General features: G+C 44.2%; 1 protein-coding gene across 1 annotated transcript in view; it reads left to right on the top strand.

Moving 5' to 3' along the window:
* dnah9l (dynein, axonemal, heavy polypeptide 9 like) overlaps window positions 1-20,000 on the top strand; it is an 83,726-nt gene that overhangs the window by 23,758 nt on the left and 39,968 nt on the right. The window contains exons 29-41 of the mRNA XM_063190817.1: window positions 3,341-3,448; window positions 3,753-3,884; window positions 4,250-4,410; window positions 6,333-6,489; window positions 6,973-7,118; window positions 9,708-9,824; window positions 10,199-10,337; window positions 10,458-10,550; window positions 11,176-11,370; window positions 11,844-11,921; window positions 12,692-12,824; window positions 13,566-13,693; window positions 15,584-15,732. Coding sequence (XP_063046887.1) covers window positions 3,341-3,448; window positions 3,753-3,884; window positions 4,250-4,410; window positions 6,333-6,489; window positions 6,973-7,118; window positions 9,708-9,824; window positions 10,199-10,337; window positions 10,458-10,550; window positions 11,176-11,370; window positions 11,844-11,921; window positions 12,692-12,824; window positions 13,566-13,693; window positions 15,584-15,732 — 1,736 coding nt within the window. The remainder of the gene's footprint in view (window positions 1-3,340; window positions 3,449-3,752; window positions 3,885-4,249; window positions 4,411-6,332; window positions 6,490-6,972; window positions 7,119-9,707; window positions 9,825-10,198; window positions 10,338-10,457; window positions 10,551-11,175; window positions 11,371-11,843; window positions 11,922-12,691; window positions 12,825-13,565; window positions 13,694-15,583; window positions 15,733-20,000) is intronic.

Raw genomic sequence — 20,000 nt, 5'->3', positions numbered from 1 at the left:
CAATGTGCTCAAACACATACATTTCCAGCCCTGAATTATTTAAAAAGTATATTGTATTCCAAATTGTCCTCCGCAACATCTTCTTCCATTACTTTTTTTTGTCCAATGTGTTTTCCCATTCTTCCTTTTTCATTCTCGCCTGTGTGTACAGTATTACAGGCACGTGTTATTTTTTCCTTTTTTCTTCAAGCCAATTGCACCCCAGATTGCCAGATCGTTTTTGTTTTTTGTGCAAGATGTATTCCCATTCCTCATTTTCATTCTCTCCTCTGTGTACAGTAAGCATTATTTGTCTTCCCTTTTTCTTCAAGCCAATTGTACCCCATCTTTCCTCCCCGTCCCATCCCCATGTTTTTTTAAAAAAACTTCTTCACTGCAGGAGGATGGGCCCTAAGAACAGCGCTGCTACAAAGCCCAGGCACACCATGGAGACCATCAAAAATTCATAGAGATCCATATCCTCAATGAGGAGCTGCCTATCCTCAATGAGGAGCTGCCTGTCCTCACTCTCCATAAGTGGTTTCTCCTTCTTTGGCCGCTTTGCCTGAAGGGCTCTTGCAGTCTCGCAGGCGTCGACGTCCTGGAAAGAGACCTTCCTGTCGGTCTCCTCCTTCGGCCTCAAGGGAAGGGCGCTCCACACCTTGTTGGCCTCTGTCATCTTCCTGCGCCTCAGCATGCGCTTGAAGTTCTCTTTGTGCTTTTGGTTGACTTCTTGCACCTTGAGCAACCTCTGCAGGTCGGCCTCTCTATTTCTCCGGATGCTTTCCTCAATCCACAGCCTCTCCTCCTCCGGTGAAAACTCCCACTCATACTGGCTCATATCATCTCCACCTCCACACACAAAGCATCTGAAGATCGCCCTCTTGAGTGTCCTGAGCCTCCAGCCTCCTGACCTCCTCTCCTTCCTATTTTCCTTCTCATTTTTCACCTTCTCTTTCTCGCTCTTCTTCTTATTTTCCTTCTCGTTGTCCTTCTCTTTCTCGCCCTTCTTCTTATCAAGTTTGGTCAGTGTGTGGCCTGCCTCAGTTGTACCTCCAGGAGGCCTCAGTCCCATCTCAGCAGTGCTTTCAGCAGGCTGCTTTGGTGGCCCGAGGTCTCTTCCTCTAAGGTCCATGTTCCCAGTTGGAAACGTGACTCACGATCATGTATACAAATGTTATCTGTAAAGAAGGGGACAGATATTACATGAGACAGGTAGTGGACATGTTTAATGCTGGGGCATGGAGGAGAATAACCCTACAGAGGTGTGACCTCCTAGCTACAGCATAACAATATTAGATCTTGCTACATAATTCTACAGTAACATACGCGCTCTTCTTTATACAGTGCCCTATTTTTTTTCTTATTCTATTGTCTTTCTTTTTTTCTTGCTGCAGAACTTTCCTAATTTATTTATCGTAATCCTGTTACACAGGTGCAACTCAATGTGCTTCACAAAAAAAGACAAATAAACTAAGAGCAAATGTCACTCACTGCCATCGACAATAAATCACTTGGTGGATATAAGCAAATATTTACTTATTTGTACTTAATATCCCAAAAAATAAGTTTTATTTTATTAATGGATAATATCAACTAACACCCCAAATTAATATATAACCTTTCTAAATGGTAATAAATAAAATGGTAATTTACATATAAGAATTGATTAAATATTTTTAAAAGTTAGGGAGCAAAGTAACTTACCTCTTGTCTCTTGTCTGCTGCTGTGTAGAATGAGTGTATTTTGGAGTTCTCATTCAAGACTGCATCAATGGAACGTTGGTTATTGTGACATCACAATATACATCTGCACTGAAAGTCTTTACCAGTCATAAATGAGTTGGGCTAGTTGCCATATTTCAGCCCTGAAATAATAATAATAATAATAATAATAATAATAATAATGCATTTTATTTAAAAGCGCCTTTCAAAAAACTCAAGGACACTGTACAAAGAGAGGCAAAATAAAACAAGACAGATAAACAGATTGTAAAGAAAAAATAAATATATAGAAAATAAATAAAAATAAAATAAAACAAAATAGAGTTAAAGAATCATAAAGAATAGGCCAACTGAAACAGATGAGTTTTAAGTCTGGATTTGAACAGGGGTAAAGACTCAATATTGCGGATGTCAGGGGGAAGCGCATTCCACAGCAGAGGAGCAGAGCAACTGAAAGCTCTGTTCCACATGGTGCTGAGACGGGAAGAAGGGACAGAGAGGAGAATGGAGGAAGAGGAACGGAGGGGGCGGGAGGGAATAGCAATGTGAATAGATTAGATAAATAAGGAGGGGCTAGATTGTGGATAGCCTTGAAGGTGTGGAGAAGTATTTTAAAGTGAATTCTACATTTGATAGGGAGCAAGTGGAGATGTTGGAGTGCAGGGGTAATATGGTGACAGGAAGGGGTTTTAGTTATGATGCGGGCAGCTGAGTTCTGGACCAGTTGGAGCTTGTGGAGAGATTTTTGAGGGAGACCAAAGAGGAGAGAATTACAGTAATCAATGCGAGAGGTGACAAGACTGTGTAGAAGAATGGAGGTAGAATGGGAGGTGAGAGAGGGGCGGAGACGGTTAATGTTGCGTAGGTGGAAATAAGCAGACCGTGTGATGTTGTTAATGTGGGAGAGGAAGGATAGAGAGCCATCAAGCATGACGCCCAAACTCTTAACTTGAAATAGTCATCTTTCTTGGAATAATTTCAATACTGTTCGTCAGAAATAAAGTCAATGTTTAGAATTGTGAATGTCTGAGAATTCTATTGGAATGCTTATGTGGAGTGAAAAAAAGTATTACATATTTCATCCATTATAAAGCTTATTCCTATTCATATCATTCATATACACTGGCATAAATATTAAGGTTGGGTCAAACAATAATGTTAAAATCTTTTTATCAGATTTACAGTAGGCTACCACAATTACAATCCCTGCAGTACACTATGGCTAGTACTCTTTTGTTTTCGCTTGTGTTTTTGTTTTTAGTGACATGAGCAGTATTTACATGGGTGAATTTATGGCCTGTTTCAGCTGGAATGGGCAACATCTCTCTCTCTCTCTCTCTCTCTCTCTCTCTCTCTCTCTCTCTCTCTCTCTCTCTCTCTCTCTCTCTCTCTCGCTCTCTCTCTCTCTCTCTCTCGCTCTCTCTCTCTCTGAACAAAGCAGTAACACGATGTATTGATTTTACTGATGTATTGATTTTTTATTTTATTTTATTGATGTATTGATTAACGTACATTGTCCTAAACAAATAAATGAATGAAATGAAATACTGCTTGGCGTGACCGTACACACACATACACATACACATACACACCCAGCAACACACCCTCTCCCCCACTCATCTCTCATGTCTTGCAGGTGGCCCTGACTGGGAGTCAGATCTGGTGGGCTACAGATGTGGGGATCGCCTTTGACCGTGTGGAGGAGGGCTTCGAGGCAGCTCTCAAAGACTACAACAAGAAACAGGTTTGTGTGCATGAGAGACAGAGGTATAAGTAAAAGTAAATTCATAGTGTAAGTACAACACTAGGACATGATATTACATAGCTGGTACACCAAACAACGAGTATGAGACAAGAGCTGCTAAAATCACCTGTGATGTGTGAACCAAATGAAGACACCCTTTCTTTGAATTTGTCCATCTTCAAATGAGAAAAAGATAGAACAGTAGAACATATGACATAATTGTTTCTTGTTGCTTTAGCATCATTTGCATCAAGTGAGTTAAGGTGTGTATGCATGCTACAGTGTGCGCTATGTATGTGTGCAGGTCACCCAGCTGAACGCTCTGATCCACATGCTGCTGGGGGAACTATCTCCTGGTGATCGGCAGAAGGTCATGACCCTCTGCACCATCGATGTGCACGCTCGTGACGTTGTGGGCAAGCTTATATCACAAAGGGTAACACACACACACACACACACACACACACACACACACACACACACACACACACACACACACACACACACACACACACACACACACACACACACACACACACACACACACACACACACACACACAAACTATTTTAACGAAAAAATACCTGGATCAGTATTCATTTTTAGAGCCATATCTTCAGGCAGGGTAGCTGCTAGTGTCTCTTGACATGGACACTTGTCTCTCTGAATAGAAGAAGTGGACTCACTCACCCCACTTCGATTGCTGCTGCTACTATCACATCTGTTGATATTTTTCTCTTCAATCCGGAACACGAGAGATCACAGCCAGTTGACTGTTTGTGCTGTGTGTGTGCGTGTTAGGTGATAAATGGGCAGGCATTTGCATGGCTGTCCCAGCTAAGGCATCGCTGGGATGAGCAGCAGAAGCATTGCTTCATCAACATCTGTGATGCGCAGTTCCAGTTCTCATACGAATACCTTGGCAACACCACACGCCTGGTCATCACCCCCCTCACAGACAGGTGACACACACACACACACACCCACACACACACTCACACCCACCCACACACACACACACACACACTGACATGCACACACTCCTCTCACTTCGTTACCTGTACATTACCTTGACAATTAGTTGGAAACAGATACGCTTGCAGCAGTGCTTTACACTAACTTTTTCGCTTACCAGCCATTTTGGCTAGTGGTTTTCCTGACTCACTAGCCATTGGGCCTTTTCACTAGCCATAATTTCCTTAACCATCATAGCAGCTTTAATGAATTATATAATAGGCTGTAATAATGTAATGTAGGATAATATAACATAATATAACATAAAATAATATAATATAATATAATATAATATAATATAATATAGGGCCTAATAACTAGAATTGTTGTTAACTGGTCCATGCATGTATGCATGCTATAAGAACAGATTAACTTATCTGAGGAATGGCATAGCCGTGCAGAAACACCAAGCACAGTGTTGTGGAAGGGCACAAATGTAGCCTAAGCTACATGAGAGCAAAATATTTCCGTCTTTGATCTGAGAAGGGCACTTTCGATGCGCAAAGTAGATAGTGCAAAGTCATTGCCAAGCTTCGCATGTCCTCGGTCATGGATGTGGAATAACACCTCTTCTGGAATATTTTCTCATAAAAGTAGGCTATCTACTAGAAGGCACACACATATGCGGCCGGTAACTACAGAAGGAGCTACGACTTCCTTTCATTCCGTTTAATATTGAGTTGTTTAAAATATAAACGGACGCAAGGCAAGATGGGCACATGCGAAGGGACATGGGACATGATTTTGTACTGTCTGGAAGGCTACTACTGCGCGTTGTCTAAGCCCCGTTTGACAGTCGGGAACAACGGCACAAGAAACATGGAGGAATATTAAGGTATGAAGACATACAGGCAAATCAGAAAATGATTTAAACCGAACATTATTAATGCCGCATGGGTCCTTGTCTTATCACTGCGCTAATTAGTCTCAAGACTTTCACAAGACTGAGTGTTCAAGACAACCTCTCGCCTTGGTAATTTTAATGCCCACTACTACTATGCATTGTACTAATGACAGATCCCAAAACAGGTCAGTTGAGATGAACTTCGCTACTTTATTTTCACGTGAAGGTTTTCAGTGACATTCAGTGACGGTAGCTTGCTGCTGCCACTCATATTCGCAAGACTAGCTCTATCAGATTCAGTGTTGCCAGATTTTCTACGACAAATAAGCGGCTGACGCCCTAAAAACAAGCCCAAAAGAAGCGACTGAGGGGCGTCGTGAAAACAAGCCCAAAAGAAGCGACAGAAAGGGTGGGTTGTCAGTCGCGTGCCTGGTCAGGGAAGACCTTGCTCTTTACGGGGATCAGCGTGGCTGCTAAAATCCCCACAAGTGACCACAGAAAGTGGGAGTTAACAATATTGTAGCAGGGTCACTTGTAAGGATGAGTGAGAAAAAACGAGTTGCCATTGAGAAACACATTCAAATCACCACCAGAGCAGGAGAAAACAGCAAGCCCAACCCTGAAAAGAACAAGCCCAAAAAACCGCAACCCGCGACTTTACAAAATTAAAAGCGACTGCTCAAAAAAAGAAGCCCAAAGTCGCGTATAATAAGCGGACTTGGCAACACTGAGCAGAATCCTCTCGTGCGAGAGACACAGGTGACACGTGACACAGGTGCTTCATGGGTATTGTAGGCTCGCGAAATCGCATTGCATTGCGTTTGTAGCAAAGACGGTCCGAGGGAAAAAAAACTACAAAATGCGGTGCCTCATCATTTAGAATAGTGACGGACCCGCCAGAATGGCTAGTGGACCTTCGGTATCTACTAGCCAACGCCGACTTTCACCCGCATTTGGCTACCTGGCGTGTGTTAGTGTTAAGCCCTGGCTTGCAGACTCACTCACTGATTCTTTCCTCTTCTGTAGGTGCTATATCACCCTGACTCAGTCTCTGCATTTGACGATGAGTGGCGCCCCCAGTGGTCCGGCAGGAACAGGCAAGACGGAGACGACTAAGGACCTGGGACGGTCGCTAGGCATCATGGTCTACGTATTCAACTGCTCCGAGCAGATGGACTACAAGGTGTGTGTTTGATCTTAGGGTGTGTGTGCGTGTGCGTGTGTGTGTGTGTGTGTGTGTGTGTGTGTGTGTGTGTGTGTGTGTGTGTGTGCGTGTGTGCGTGTGCGTGTGTGCGTGTGTGCCGGTGGTGACGTCTCACGGGGCACCAGTCATTGTAGGCTTGCAACTGCCTCTGCACTAAGACATACTGTCTAGGCACGAGCGAAAATAAGACTTAGAGAGAACTACACTTAAGATATGTCAAGGCGATTGCAATGGCAGATCGAGATTTTGGAATAGGAAAAACCTATTAGGAAAAATAGCAAATCCACTCAAAATTGTGTGTGTGTGTGCGGGCGTGGGTGCGGGAAGATGGTTCACATCAGCGTTGTATTTATACACAGCTTCATGATGCCATGTTTTGTGTGTGTGTGTGTGTGTGTGTGTGTGTGTGTGTGTGTGTGTGTGTGTGTGTGTGTGTGTGCGCGTGTGTGCGTGTGTGTGTAGTCTATAGGGAACATCTATAAGGGGCTGGCCCAGACGGGTGTGTGGGGCTGCTTCGATGAGTTCAACAGGATCTCAGTAGAGGTGTTGTCGGTGGTGGCCGTGCAGGTCAAGACTATTCAAGATGCCGTTCGCAACAAGAAGCAGAGGTACGTAGGTGTATGTTAAGCATAATGTTGAAAGAAAAGTATGTGGGTAAAAACTAGAAATGCATTCTCACAGAAAATGCTGGAAGCGGGCTTGCCTTTTGGGGCAGAGATGAAACAAAGTACTATTGAGAAAACAAAGCTAAAAGAAATCTTGGAAAAACTCCATCCACCCAGTCAGAAGTTATGGGCCAAACAATTCAGCCATCTTGGATTCAGCCATCTTGAAAGTGTTGTAGCTCTGCGTTTTGGGGATATACTAAATGACATACATGGTATTTTAAGTTGGCTAAGGAACACTGCATATGATATAATTTTGAAAATCAACATGGCTTCGAGCGGGATTAGAACTCACAACCTCCATATCTGTAATCCAACCCCTTTGCCATTGATATTAAATGACATACAATACATGATATTTGAAGTTGGCTAAGGAACACTGCATATGATATCATTTTGAAAATCAACATGGCTTCGACTGGGGTTCGAACCTCCAACCCCCATATCCCTAATTCAGCACATTTGCCATTCATACTAAATGACATACATGGCATTTTAAGTTGGCCAAGGAACACTGCATATGATATAATTTTGAAAGTCAACATGGCTTTGACTGGGATTCGAACCCCCAACCTCCATATCTGTAATCCAGCACATTTGCCATGCATACTAAATGACATACATGGCATTTTAAGTTGGCCAAGGAACACTGCATATGATGTAATTTTGAAAATCAACATGGCTTTGACTGGGTTTCGAACCCCCAACCTCAATATCTGTAATTCAGCACATTTGCCATCCATACTAAATGATATACATGGCATTTTAAGTCGGCCAAGGAACGCTGCATATGATATAATTTAGAAAATCAACATGGCTTCAGGTGGGTTTCGAACCCTCAACCTCCATATCTCTAATGCAGCGGCATGCATTACCACTAAGCCAAGCAGCTAATTGTCATGCATAGTCCAGCAAGACTATATTACATTGCATTGCAGAGCTCAACAATAGACTTCTAGAATGCTTGCTCGCACCTGCTCGTTAAGAATGGAATCTTGAGACAGTGACAGTTGAAATGGAATCCTTCAATGGCTGCACCTGTTGTGATTGACTGAAAGACAGTTAGTATTGAGCCTTTAACAGGGGAGAAAATGAGAATGAGTTTTTTGTCTTTACAACATCGTTGTAAAAAAACTAAAAGGAGTTGGCACGTGTCCTTTTCACAGATCGGAGTCATGCTTGTGATCTCTCTAACAGTCTTTGAATGAAGTTTATAGGTTAAAATTTTCAGGCACAAATGGACCTCCGTGTGGGACATGCGCTGATCTCTTGAAAAATGCACTTTTCGAAAGAATGGGATTCTCCATAGAGCCAGGCCTGTTTTTTTTACAAACCTGCCATTTAAAAAGTATTGGGAGTTGGGAGATGAAACTTTCACAATTTGGAGACATCCCATAGAGCTCGCTAACAACGCGTCAAATAAACTTCTAGGTGAAAGTGTTGATGTTTTATGACCGAAAAAGCCTCCTACACTCTAATCTCTAGAGTGGCGGAACTTTGGTTCATGAAGGTTCCACCATAGTTTTCAATGGAGACCCAGGCTTTAACAAAATCGCCAAAAACGGGAAAACGACAAGAGACACGGAGAAGCCTATAACGAGACGCGATCTCCAAGCCGAGCCGGTCGTTTTAGTGTTTGAACGGTGTCTCTATCTCGAAAGGCCTAGGAGGAGATCCATTTTCTATTTTACTGCTGCCCTGCACAAGAACGATAATAAGAAACAGGACTTAGAGATTACTATAAACGGGCCTTGCTCTGCAAGAGCTCTGCTCTTGCTCCGCAAGCCCGCTTAATAAACGGGCCTTGCTCTGCAAGAGCTCTGCTCTTGCTCCGCAAGCCCGCTTAATAAACGGGCCTTGCTCTGCAAGAGCTCTGCTCTTGCTCCGCAAGCCCGCTTAATAAACGGGCCTTGCTCTGCAAGAGCTCTGCTCTTGCTCCGCAAGCCCGCTTAATAAAAGTATTTGCAAAATGTGAGGGGTTGTGTGAAGGAAAGGAAAAGTCTCAAACAGGTGCGGGAGAGGAAGAGAAGCTGCAGGCCTGAAGGCAAATCAGGTGCAGCTGATCTCCGGGCACCAGCAAGCAATCAGAAATTCGCACAGCGCCCGAAAGTCTTGGAGTAGTAGACTTCGGAAGCAGTGGAGGTACAGCTGTAACAGTGGGCTCGAACTTTGACGGCAGATCCCCAATTCAGTGGTCTTGTGAATGCAGAAGGGCCAGTTGCAGCGGTTACGTGGCGCTATTCCGACATGTCGCTATTCCGACGTTAATGTCTATTGTCGGAATACCGACACGTTTTCCACCGTCCGCCGCTATTCCTACATGCCGCTATTCCTACATGCCGCTATTCCGACATCCCTAACCTTAACCCTAACCCTAACCCCTAAAAAGTGTCGGAATAGCGCTATGTCGGAATAGCGATTGCTCCCCAGTTGCAGCAGGGTGTCTTTAGTTCCATTCCATGTATTTTCTTCAGATTTGTGATCTCATCCTTGCCTTCCTTTAACTCTTTTTTTTAACACACTCTGCTGCAGGTTTCTTTTCCTGGGTGAGGAGATTGAGTTGAGGTCTACAGTGGGAATCTTCATCACCCTGAATCCCGGATACGCCGGCAGGACTGAGCTACCGGAGAACCTCAAGGCCCTCTTCAGGTCTGAGGATTTACTTTTCCGTTTTTCCATAGCATTTATTGAATGACTAACTAATTTATTTACTTTCCCTTTGTTTATCTTTAATTAGCATTTATTTATTTTACGTTACATTCGTTAATTTACGGACATTTTACGATTATCGTGATTAGCTCCTTCTCTTTCGTTTTGGGAAGCACGTCACTCTTGCTTGAGAGATTTTAGGAGTTTGGGGCGGGTTCAGGCAGAGTTAAAGCGAGATTGATTTATCACTTTTATAAATTGCACAAGCGTACAATCTGTTCTTTTCAAACCCTCCCATTGTTGCGATGATGATTCCTGACTTTGACTGCCTGTGAGTTTATCTCTCTCTCTCTTCTCCCCCTCCTCTCCATCAGGCCATGTGCAATGGTGATTCCTGACTATGAGCTGATCTGTGAGATCATGCTAGTCGCTGAGGGCTTCATAGACGCTAGACTCCTCGCCCGCAAATTCATCAGCCTCTACACACTCTGCAAGGAGCTGCTCTCTAAACAGGTCAGGTCTAACACACACACACACACACACACACACACACACACACACACACACACACACACACACACACACACACACACACACACACAAAACACCTAATAAGATGTCTCTGCTCTGTAGGATCACTATGACTGGGGTCTTCGGGCTATAAAGTCAGTGCTGGTGGTCGCAGGATCCCTGAAGCGAGAGGACAGGAGCAAGCCTGAGGAGCAGGTATACTTCACAACATTCAAAACAAATTCAGAAAAAAGTTCAGGCACTCATTAAGCTGTGAATAAAAACAAAATACAAAAAATCTTTACATTAGACAGAGAAAGGCAACCAAAATAACTGGGCAAAACTGAGCAAAATATTGCTTTGTTGAATTGCTGTAAAATTCATAATACATTTCTTGTTATTCTTGTTAAAAGAAATAAAACATTTATTGTTATTTTATGACTACTATATATGATATGTCCAGATTATTAATTGATAACTTAGCTTGTTCATCATTCAGATGTTCATCATGCATTCAATATTTGACCAGAAATGCCATACACTAAAATTGGCCTTCCGCAATTCGGAAGACCCATTTCCTGCCAACTTTGGCAGATGCTTTGAGATGCGGCTTCAATATTCTTTCTTCCTGTTGCCATTTATTTTGTGATGTGTGACAGTTCGTCCTGCAGAAAAACAACCCTATAAAATGACACTGCCACCACCATATTTCATATTATTATATTTGGAAGAAAAAGCATAAAAAAAGATTAAAAAAAAAAAATCTAATTCTCTTCCTGAACTGTGTTCAATTCTGAAATTCTGAATTTGATACTACCTCGGTACTGTATGTGTCTTGTAGGTGTTGATGCGTGCACTCCGTGACTTCAACCTGCCCAAGATCGTGACTAGCGATGTGGGAGTGTTCCTGGGCCTCATCAGTGACCTTTTCCCATCACTTGATGTTCCACGCAAGCGCGACTCTCAGCTGGAAACTGCTGTCAGACATGCTGTGTCTGAGCTACGCTTGCAGCCCGAAGAGAACTTCATACTCAAGGTAGGTGTGTGGGTGTGTGTGCCTTTGTCCTCTTCCTTATTTCATCTGTTTTGCGTAAAGGCTTCCCGCATTGTCCCACCACCTCCCCCTACCCCTCAATTTCACTAAAGCAGTGGTTCCCAAACTTTCTCTGCTGCCCCCCTCTTTTGGACCTAAGAATAATATTGTCCCACCACCTCCCAGTTGCAACTGCAAAATCATTTTTTTTGTAAACTTCAATGTACATTACAAGAAAGGTAAATATATTTATTGGCCATTGAAGTGAATAATGTTACTAAGAATATATGGAAAGGTTGTAAAAGCATATATTCCAGGTTTTATTCAAACAGTCCCTTGTGTCTGTGACCCTCCTGCAGTATTGGAGCTGACCGGAGCATATGGCAATATGTAAAGGCCGTCCTATAAAATCTACAGTGATATGACAGTTTGGGCACTCAAGTGTCTAAGAGCATGTCTGTGGTGTTTGTGTGCAGGTGACGCAGCTTGAGGAGCTTCTGGCTGTCAGACATTCAGTATTTGTGGTTGGTGGTCCTGGAACAGGAAAGAGCCAGGTAAAACACTTCTACACTTCATAATACAGATTCAGAGCCATGGAATTCAGAGTTGTGACAACCGGGGTACATGAGGTCAGTTAGAGACATGATTCACGTAGATTCAAATAATTCTAGGCGGCTGCTTCGCTAGAGGCTAACCCAGAACCACAAGTTGACAAGTAAAGATGACGTAAAAATGCATTACATTTATCTTTATTGCACCTTCTGTGTTCGTCGCTCACTTCCTTTAACTATTTTGGAAGGTGACCGGTGGTTTAGGCCTTTTTCGTTCAGGCAAAACGAAAAAGGCCTAAGGGCTTCCGCACACCGGCTCCGACAAAGTGCTGAGCACTGCTGGGCAAAAGTTCTATTTCATTGTTTTCAATAGAACCCCGTACACTGGCGCCGATGTCCGTGGACATTCGTCGATGTCTGATAGCAATTAGAGACAAGTTCTATTTTGTCGTCGCCGCCCATTGACTATCAATGCTATGTTCGTGTGAAATTTGGTTTGGAGGTCCGAATTATGTCGGAAGCAAAGTGCGCTGTAGTGCTGTAAACCACCCCTAACCTTTTGGAACTATGTCAATGGAAATTTGTGTGTCAAAGGCTCCATGAGCTGGCATCTTTGTGTAAAAATGAAACACAGAGATCAATAGGATAAGCCTTACTCTCACTTCCATGGCTCTGTACAGATTGGCCAATCAGATGCTATTCCCTTTCTGATAGGTCAGTTTTGCGTGTAATGATGATGCAAGACACTGTTTTGCTGTTATGTAATTGGTCAGATCCTGAAGACGCTGCATCGCACCTACTCCAACCTCAAGATGAAGGCAGTCTGGAACGACATGAACCCCAAAGCCGTCACCACAGACGAACTCTTTGGATTCCTGCACCCACACACACGCGAATGGAAAGATGGTGTGTGTGTGTGTGTATAGTTCAAACCAGATCTTTATGTACATACACTGTATATTCGTTTTTTTTTCAGAACTGTAACAATATTGTATCGAACCGACAATGACGCAGAGTCATGATACTGTATTGCGGTGTAAGAAGGCAGCATCGTGATAGACCCTTTTTAAGTTTTATTACCCTTCAGTCCAGAAAACAACCACATTATGATTTGATGGTGCTGCCAAGCTTCCAGTCATCATCATTATTTTTTTTACTTTCAAAAATTATTAGTAGCCTCTTGTAACCTATTCTACCTATTAACCATCATAGTTTTATTTATACTTTAATTTTGAAATGTTGGCAGATGTGAAAAAAGTAAATTAATTAATTAAAAAAATATTCATTTAAAAATTTGTGGGATATATCGAACCAAAGGTCAAAAATCGTGATAGGAACCGAATCGTGAGTCGAGTGTTTCATTACAGCCGCACTGTTTTTAATGTGCATTTATGACTGATGTGCAACTATGACAGCAAACCCTCTGTCAGAGCTCTGCACACAAAAGCAAGGAAAGAGCTGAAATAGATTGCAGGTATCTGTGTGCGACTGTGCGTGCATGCATTTGTGTGTGTGTGTGTGTGTGTGTGTGTGTGTGTGTGTGTGTGTGCGTGTGTGTGTGCGTGTGCGTGTGCGTGTGCGTGTGTGTGTGTGTGTGTGTGTGTGCGTGTGCGTGTGCGTGTGCGTGTGTGCTTGTGCTTTTGTCAGGTCTCTTCTCCTCTACTATGCGTGAACTGTCCAGGATGAGCCACGAGGGTCCAAAGTGGATCGTGCTGGATGGAGACATCGACCCCATGTGGATAGAGTCCCTTAACACTGTCATGGACGACAACAAGGTGTGTGTGTCTGTGTCTTTGTATGTGTGTGTCTGTGTCTGTGTCTGTGTCTGTGTGTGTGTGTGTGTGTGTGTGTGTGTGTGTGTGTGTGCGCGCACGTGTGTGCGCGTGTGCGTGCCTGTGTGTTCATTCAAGTCAAGTAATACTTAATGTATGGATTGACATTGTCCAGTACATAGGCGCCGACTTTTGTTTATGCCCGTGGGTGCTCGGGGTTCCCAACCGGGGGTCGCGACCCACCGAATGTCCCGTTTGTTTTCCATACCTTGCTTTTCAATAATATAATCGTTTCATCATGAGTTGGTCACTTTTATTAAAAAATGTGTAGGGCTAAATAATAATTGTAGGCCTATCCTATTTATTTTCCTTGTGGGTGTCAAATCAATAATTTACAATAAAATCGCCTATATTCGAATTGAAAATTGAATTAGCCTACATTGCAATCGTGTACATTGAACGCACGCAAAGCCCAGGCCACGTTTGCTGGTGCCTCTTTCTGTCCTAGTCGGCATCATGACTAGAGGCCAGCTCTAGCTACACGGACCCAGAAGATCGCACATCATTTTTGTACAGTAGCCAGACTGCGTCCAAACAGGATATCAATAATACCGGTAATAATAAACAACAACAACAGAAACGCGTGCGACAACAACAACAGTGAATTCAGACTAGCGTTCAGCCACGCACTTTAGATTTAGAACATGAATGCAACGTTCATATCACACACAAATAGCCTACGTGTCACAGAAATATGTTGAAATGTTAGGTTTGAGTCCAACAATGCATGACGCAGCGCATAGCCATGCACGCAAGCTATGTTCAATAAGCCAACAGTGCAGCCAGAACAGAAAAATGAAATGGCAAAATCATCCAACAGCGCACAACAAAAGTATGGATATGTAGTGACTCAACTTGATCATCCCAGCACTTAGACCCAGAGTGTAGAGGAAAATGACCATAACAGAAAACGGCAGGCACACGGCGGTGCTACACATGGGATATCGCAGGAGGATGATATGACAGTCAGTGACTTACCATTTTGTAGGCTAAACTTTCCGACTGCAAACCTTTGTCTGTAAGAAGTCCTAGCTTGTACTGAAAGGTTTAGATCCTTCCATAACTTCCATAACTTGTGAAATAGCGCAATATAATAAACAGCTTAACACATAGACTGTGATAGAACTACTTCTTCTTCTTCTGAACCGTCTGCATAGACGCTGCACTGTTCTGAAATTTCATGTCGGGCATTTTCAGTCTAGATTAGTCCACGAGGCATTTAGAGCGACAATGAAGCCTTCAACGGCATTTCACTAATGGAACTTTTCTGAATCTAACACCCATGTTTTAGCAATATCTGCTATCTCGAAGAGGTCTGCTATCATCATGATTGAGGGGAGAACAGTCCATTGGGCAAAATCCCTGTATGCCATATGGTCAATCCAACCATGTTTCTATGGTTACTGTCTGATTGTGTAGAAGAGCAACGCAACGCACCACAGAGGAAAAGAAGGATCGGCGCGTGAAGTAGCTTACGTTACAAGATGAGAAATTATAATAGGCTACCTTACGTTACAGTTAAAATGCAAACACCATTTCATCTTTAAACTTCTCTCGTGAATAATACTGCTTTAGTGCTCGGATTTGTCCGTGGGTGCTCGATGGGAGCCCAAGATTCCCGTGGGTGCCCACAGATTCCCGTGGGTGCCCGGGCCCTGGAGCACCGACGGTTTCGGCGCCTATGTCCAGTAATGAGCGTTTATTGATAAGCTCGTGTGTCTGTGTGTGTGTGTGTGTGTGTATCTGTGTGTTTGTGTGTGTGTGTGTTTGTGTGTCTGTGTGTTTGTGTGTCTGTGTGTTTGTGTGTCTGTCTGTGTGTCTGTGTGTGTGTAGGTATTAACTCTGGCCAGTAATGAGCGTATATCCCTGACGTCCTCCATGCGCCTGTTGTTTGAGATAAGCCACTTGAGCGCCGCCACCCCAGCAACTGTTTCCAGGGCAGGCATCCTTTACGTCAATCCTCAAGACCTGGGCTGGAGCTCGTACGTACCTGCACATTTCAACATGGTATCAGCCAAGTTTGATATTAAGTGTTAGGTCGCAAATCAAGCTGTCAAAACAAACATGGCAGGGATGCAAGGGTGACCTCTAGTGGCCAAGAAAGTCACAAAACCTAACAATTAAAACATATTGAAGCTAAATTGAAGCTAAAAATCAACATTGTAGTATCCAAATATGCCGCTCAAATAGGTAGATTAGATATCTGTCAGCCTTACGGTAGTCAACTAGCAACCGTAGTAAACGTAACTCCAGGTAACACGTTTTTAAATGGAAACACAAGCCATGCTGACTGAACACCACCACTCAGATTGATATGACACAGCGCTCATATCAGTGTTAACACTCATTAAAGTGCATACCGTATATTACCAAATAGTAGCCCGGGCGTTTATTTCACAAAATCGATTTGGAGACCGGGCGTTTAAAAGAAGCAGGCGGTTATTTGCACAAGGCTCTTATTTATTTTTGCACCAGCCTGCACCAGGCCATTATTTGGTTACAATGGTTACTGTCCAGTATTTTTTGTACAAAAAAAAATAAATGTAAAAGCTATTGTAAACATATCAATATTGTATCAATAAACAAGAAATCAACATGAGGTAGGCAGATTTCGTTAAGCCTTTGATTGTCATGTAACTATCTGGACTCCGCGTGTGCGCTGTTACCGTAATTACCAGAATTACTGCACCTTTGCTTTTCCTAGTAGCTTATAAATTGGGCTTAATGAAATCAATATTATGTTAATCTAAATTATCCAAATAACAGCCGGTGGGCGGCTATTTGGACATAGGCGGTTATTCGGAAGAGGCGGTTAATTCACAAAATGGGGTCAGACCCTGGGCGGCTATTAGGACATGGGCGGTTATTTGCCCAAGGGCGTTTATTTGGTAATATACGGTATCTGTCAGTGAACTTGATCTTTTTCCATCTTCCTCCCTTGAACTTCCTCTTTCTGTCCATCATCCATTATCTGCCAAGAGAGATAGCCGCTGTTGTGATCACTGCTGTTTACATTCCCCCAGACGCTAATGTTAAAATAGCGCTCTCTCTGCTCCTTAACATCATTAATGACCATCAGAGAACCTACCCAAACGCAGTACATCTACTGGCTGGCGACTTTAATAAGGCCAATTTAAAAACGGTATTGCCTAAATTCCATCAGCATGTTAAATGCCCAACAAGAGGAGAAAAAACTTTGGACCATGTATACTCTAACATCAAGCATGCATACAAAGCCACACCCCTACCCCACCTCGGCCAGTCTGATCATCTCTCCCTATTCCTAACCCCTGCATACACCCCCCTCAGCCGACAATCAAGGCCCACACGCCGTACAATTACCACCTGGCCTGACGATGCTCTCCCCCGTCTGCAGGACTGCTTTGAGCAGACACACTGGGAAGCTTTCCATCATGAGGATCTGAGCACATATGCCGACACTGTACTGTCTTACATCAAGTACTGTATTGGCATGGTCACTGTGGAAAAGACTATTCAGGTTTACCCAAACCAAAAACCATGGATGACCAGCCTAGTGCGCACACTCCTTAGGGCCCGTGATGTAGCTTTCAGGTCTGGTGACAGAGTGCAATACAGCAGTGCTCGCACCGACCTAAGAAGAGGCATCAAGGCAGCCAAAGCTGACCACAAAAGGCGGATTGAGGAGCAGCTGAACAACCCCCGGCAGATGTGGCAGAGTATTCAGTCCATCACTAATTATAGGGGACAGTCTGTGTCTCATGGAGATGGAGATGCAGCACTAGCGGAGGAGCTGAACAGCTTCTTTGCCCGCTTTGAAGCTCAGGCGCAGCATTCAGGCGTACCACTCCAGCCCCTGCAACAACCCACTCCACACCTTAGCACCCCCCCACCCACTCTGGAGGTTGCGGCTGATGACGTGAAGCGAGTGCTTCGTGCTGTGAACCCGAGGAAAGCAACAGGCCCGGATGGCGTACCAGGAAAGGTGCTCAAGGCATGTGCGGCCCAACTAGCACCAGTCTTCACTGACATTTTCAACCTGTCACTGAAACAAGCCACCATCCCAGCCTGCTTGAAATCTGCCACCATCATACCTGTTCCAAAGAAGGCATCTACTACCACCCTCAATGACTTTCGCCCTGTTGCACTCACTCCAGTCATCACCAAGTGCTTTGAAAAACTGGTGCTGAGGCATATAAAAGCCTGTCTCCCCCCAACCCTAGACCCTCATCAGTTTGCATACCGGGCAAATAGATCCACTGAGGATGCAATAGCCATTGCTCTCCACTCTGCACTGAGTCACCTGGAAAGACAAGGGAGCTACGTCAGGATGCTCTTCATCGATTATAGCTCAGCTTTTAACACCATCATTCCTGACATCCTAATCCCCAAGCTGAGACATCTAGGACTTCCATCATCCACATGCTCCTGGATCAAAGACTTCCTTGTTAATCGTCCCCAACAGGTGAAACTAGGTCACCATCTCTCAACCACCCGCACCCTCAGCACCGGCTCGCCCCAAGGATGTGTGTTGAGCCCACTTCTCTACTCCCTCTACACGTTTGACTGTAGCCCCATCCACCCAGAGAACATCATTGTCAAATTTGCAGATGACACAACAGTGGTGGGGCTGATAACCGAGGGAAAGGAGGAGGCCTACAGGGATGAGGTCCTGAAACTTGGAGAGTGGTGTGCATCCAACAACCTGGCCCTGAACATCTCCAAGACGAAGGAGCTCATCCTGGACTTCCGGCGGAACAAAGATGCTCCTGCCCCCCTGTACATCAATGGAGAACGTGTAGAGCAAGTGAGCTCATTTAAATTCCTAGGTGTACACATCTCCGCTGATCTCTCCTGGTCGACTAACACCTCGGCTCTGGTAAAAAAGGCCCAGCAGCGATTGCACTTCCTCAGAGTACTTAAGAAAGAACAGTTAGACTCAAGCTTGCTGGTGACCTTTTACCGTTCCACCATAGAGAGCCTGCTGACCTACACAGTGTCAGTGTGGCACTCAAGTTGCACTGAGGCTGACAGGAAGAGACTGCAGAGGGTGACCAAAACAGCACAAAAAATCATAGGCTGTCCCCTGCCTCCCATACCCACCATCTACAACTCACGCTGCCTCACTAGAGCCAGGAGTATCATTAAAGATCCCACACATCCTGGCTTTCATCTCTTCACACTGTTGCCCTCTGGCAGGCGCTACAAGGCATTGCCAGCCAGAACCAATAGGATGAAGAACAGCTTCTTCCCCAAAGCTGTTACAACAATGAACACACACTTACTGGACAATGCTCATCTATAAAGGACTGTGCACTTCGTAGGGAAGCTAAAATCTCAGTATACTTTGTATACTAGAGCGTGGCTCGGGCCGGTTTTTTCTGTCCGAGCCCGGCCCTCAGCCGACAGAAAAGTGATCAACCCCGACCCGAGCCCGAGACTAATTAAAATGTTTGTGTCCGAACCCGTCCGAAGCCCGAGACCACTGTAATAACAACAGAACCTGTGCGCAAGCAATATTTTCTATGTGGCCTCCTTCATACTCAAAATAGCACGTGATAAATAGCCAGGATAGGGATGAGGCAATTTGCTGTAGCCTAATTTAGTTACGCACGCACAGTAAGTATAAACACACGCATACATGTGACAGCGCACCTTATGTTTCTTTCGGTTAGACCAGAGATGTTGGGTGCTGTAATCAAATGCATGGGAGGGGCGTGAGAGGATAAGAAAGGCGAAAACTAACGAATACGGTTTGGATGCAGTCAGCGCGGCTATGGACGCATTTGTTACGTTACTGTTAGTGCAAATAAATCCCCGCGAGCCGGTGAAGATGCCACTCCTTGTCGTTAAGAAGGATGGGCTATAAGTTCACCCCGAAGAACAGTAGCCTGTTCGGCCCTCCAAGAGAATGTCATTTCCCTGATGTCCATGCGGTCAATATAAAATCAGGAAAGGTTGCACGCGCATAGTTACAACTGTAGGCTACAGTAAAAGTGACAAGAATTAAGAACCTACGTGAAGGACATGAAATGTCACAGCGGACAAAGTAGTAACAGGAAACCTCTTCGCCCCTACCTTAGGCAACTCCACGTAGCGTGTGCGTCTTCTTTAATCCATATTATGCTCCTTGCTACCCCTTGCTGGAAATGTAATCCTTGGCGAGCAATGCAGTGACAAACTTCGTCATTTTATGTTCAACATTTAAGACAGCACCGAAGGCATGCTAAAACATGGCCTACACTAGGCCTACAACAAAATACCACGCGTT

Source organism: Engraulis encrasicolus, chromosome 23 (genome assembly GCF_034702125.1).
Source record: "Engraulis encrasicolus isolate BLACKSEA-1 chromosome 23, IST_EnEncr_1.0, whole genome shotgun sequence".
NCBI lineage: Eukaryota > Metazoa > Chordata > Actinopteri > Clupeiformes > Engraulidae > Engraulis > Engraulis encrasicolus.
This window is presented reverse-complemented; position numbering and strand designations above follow the sequence as displayed.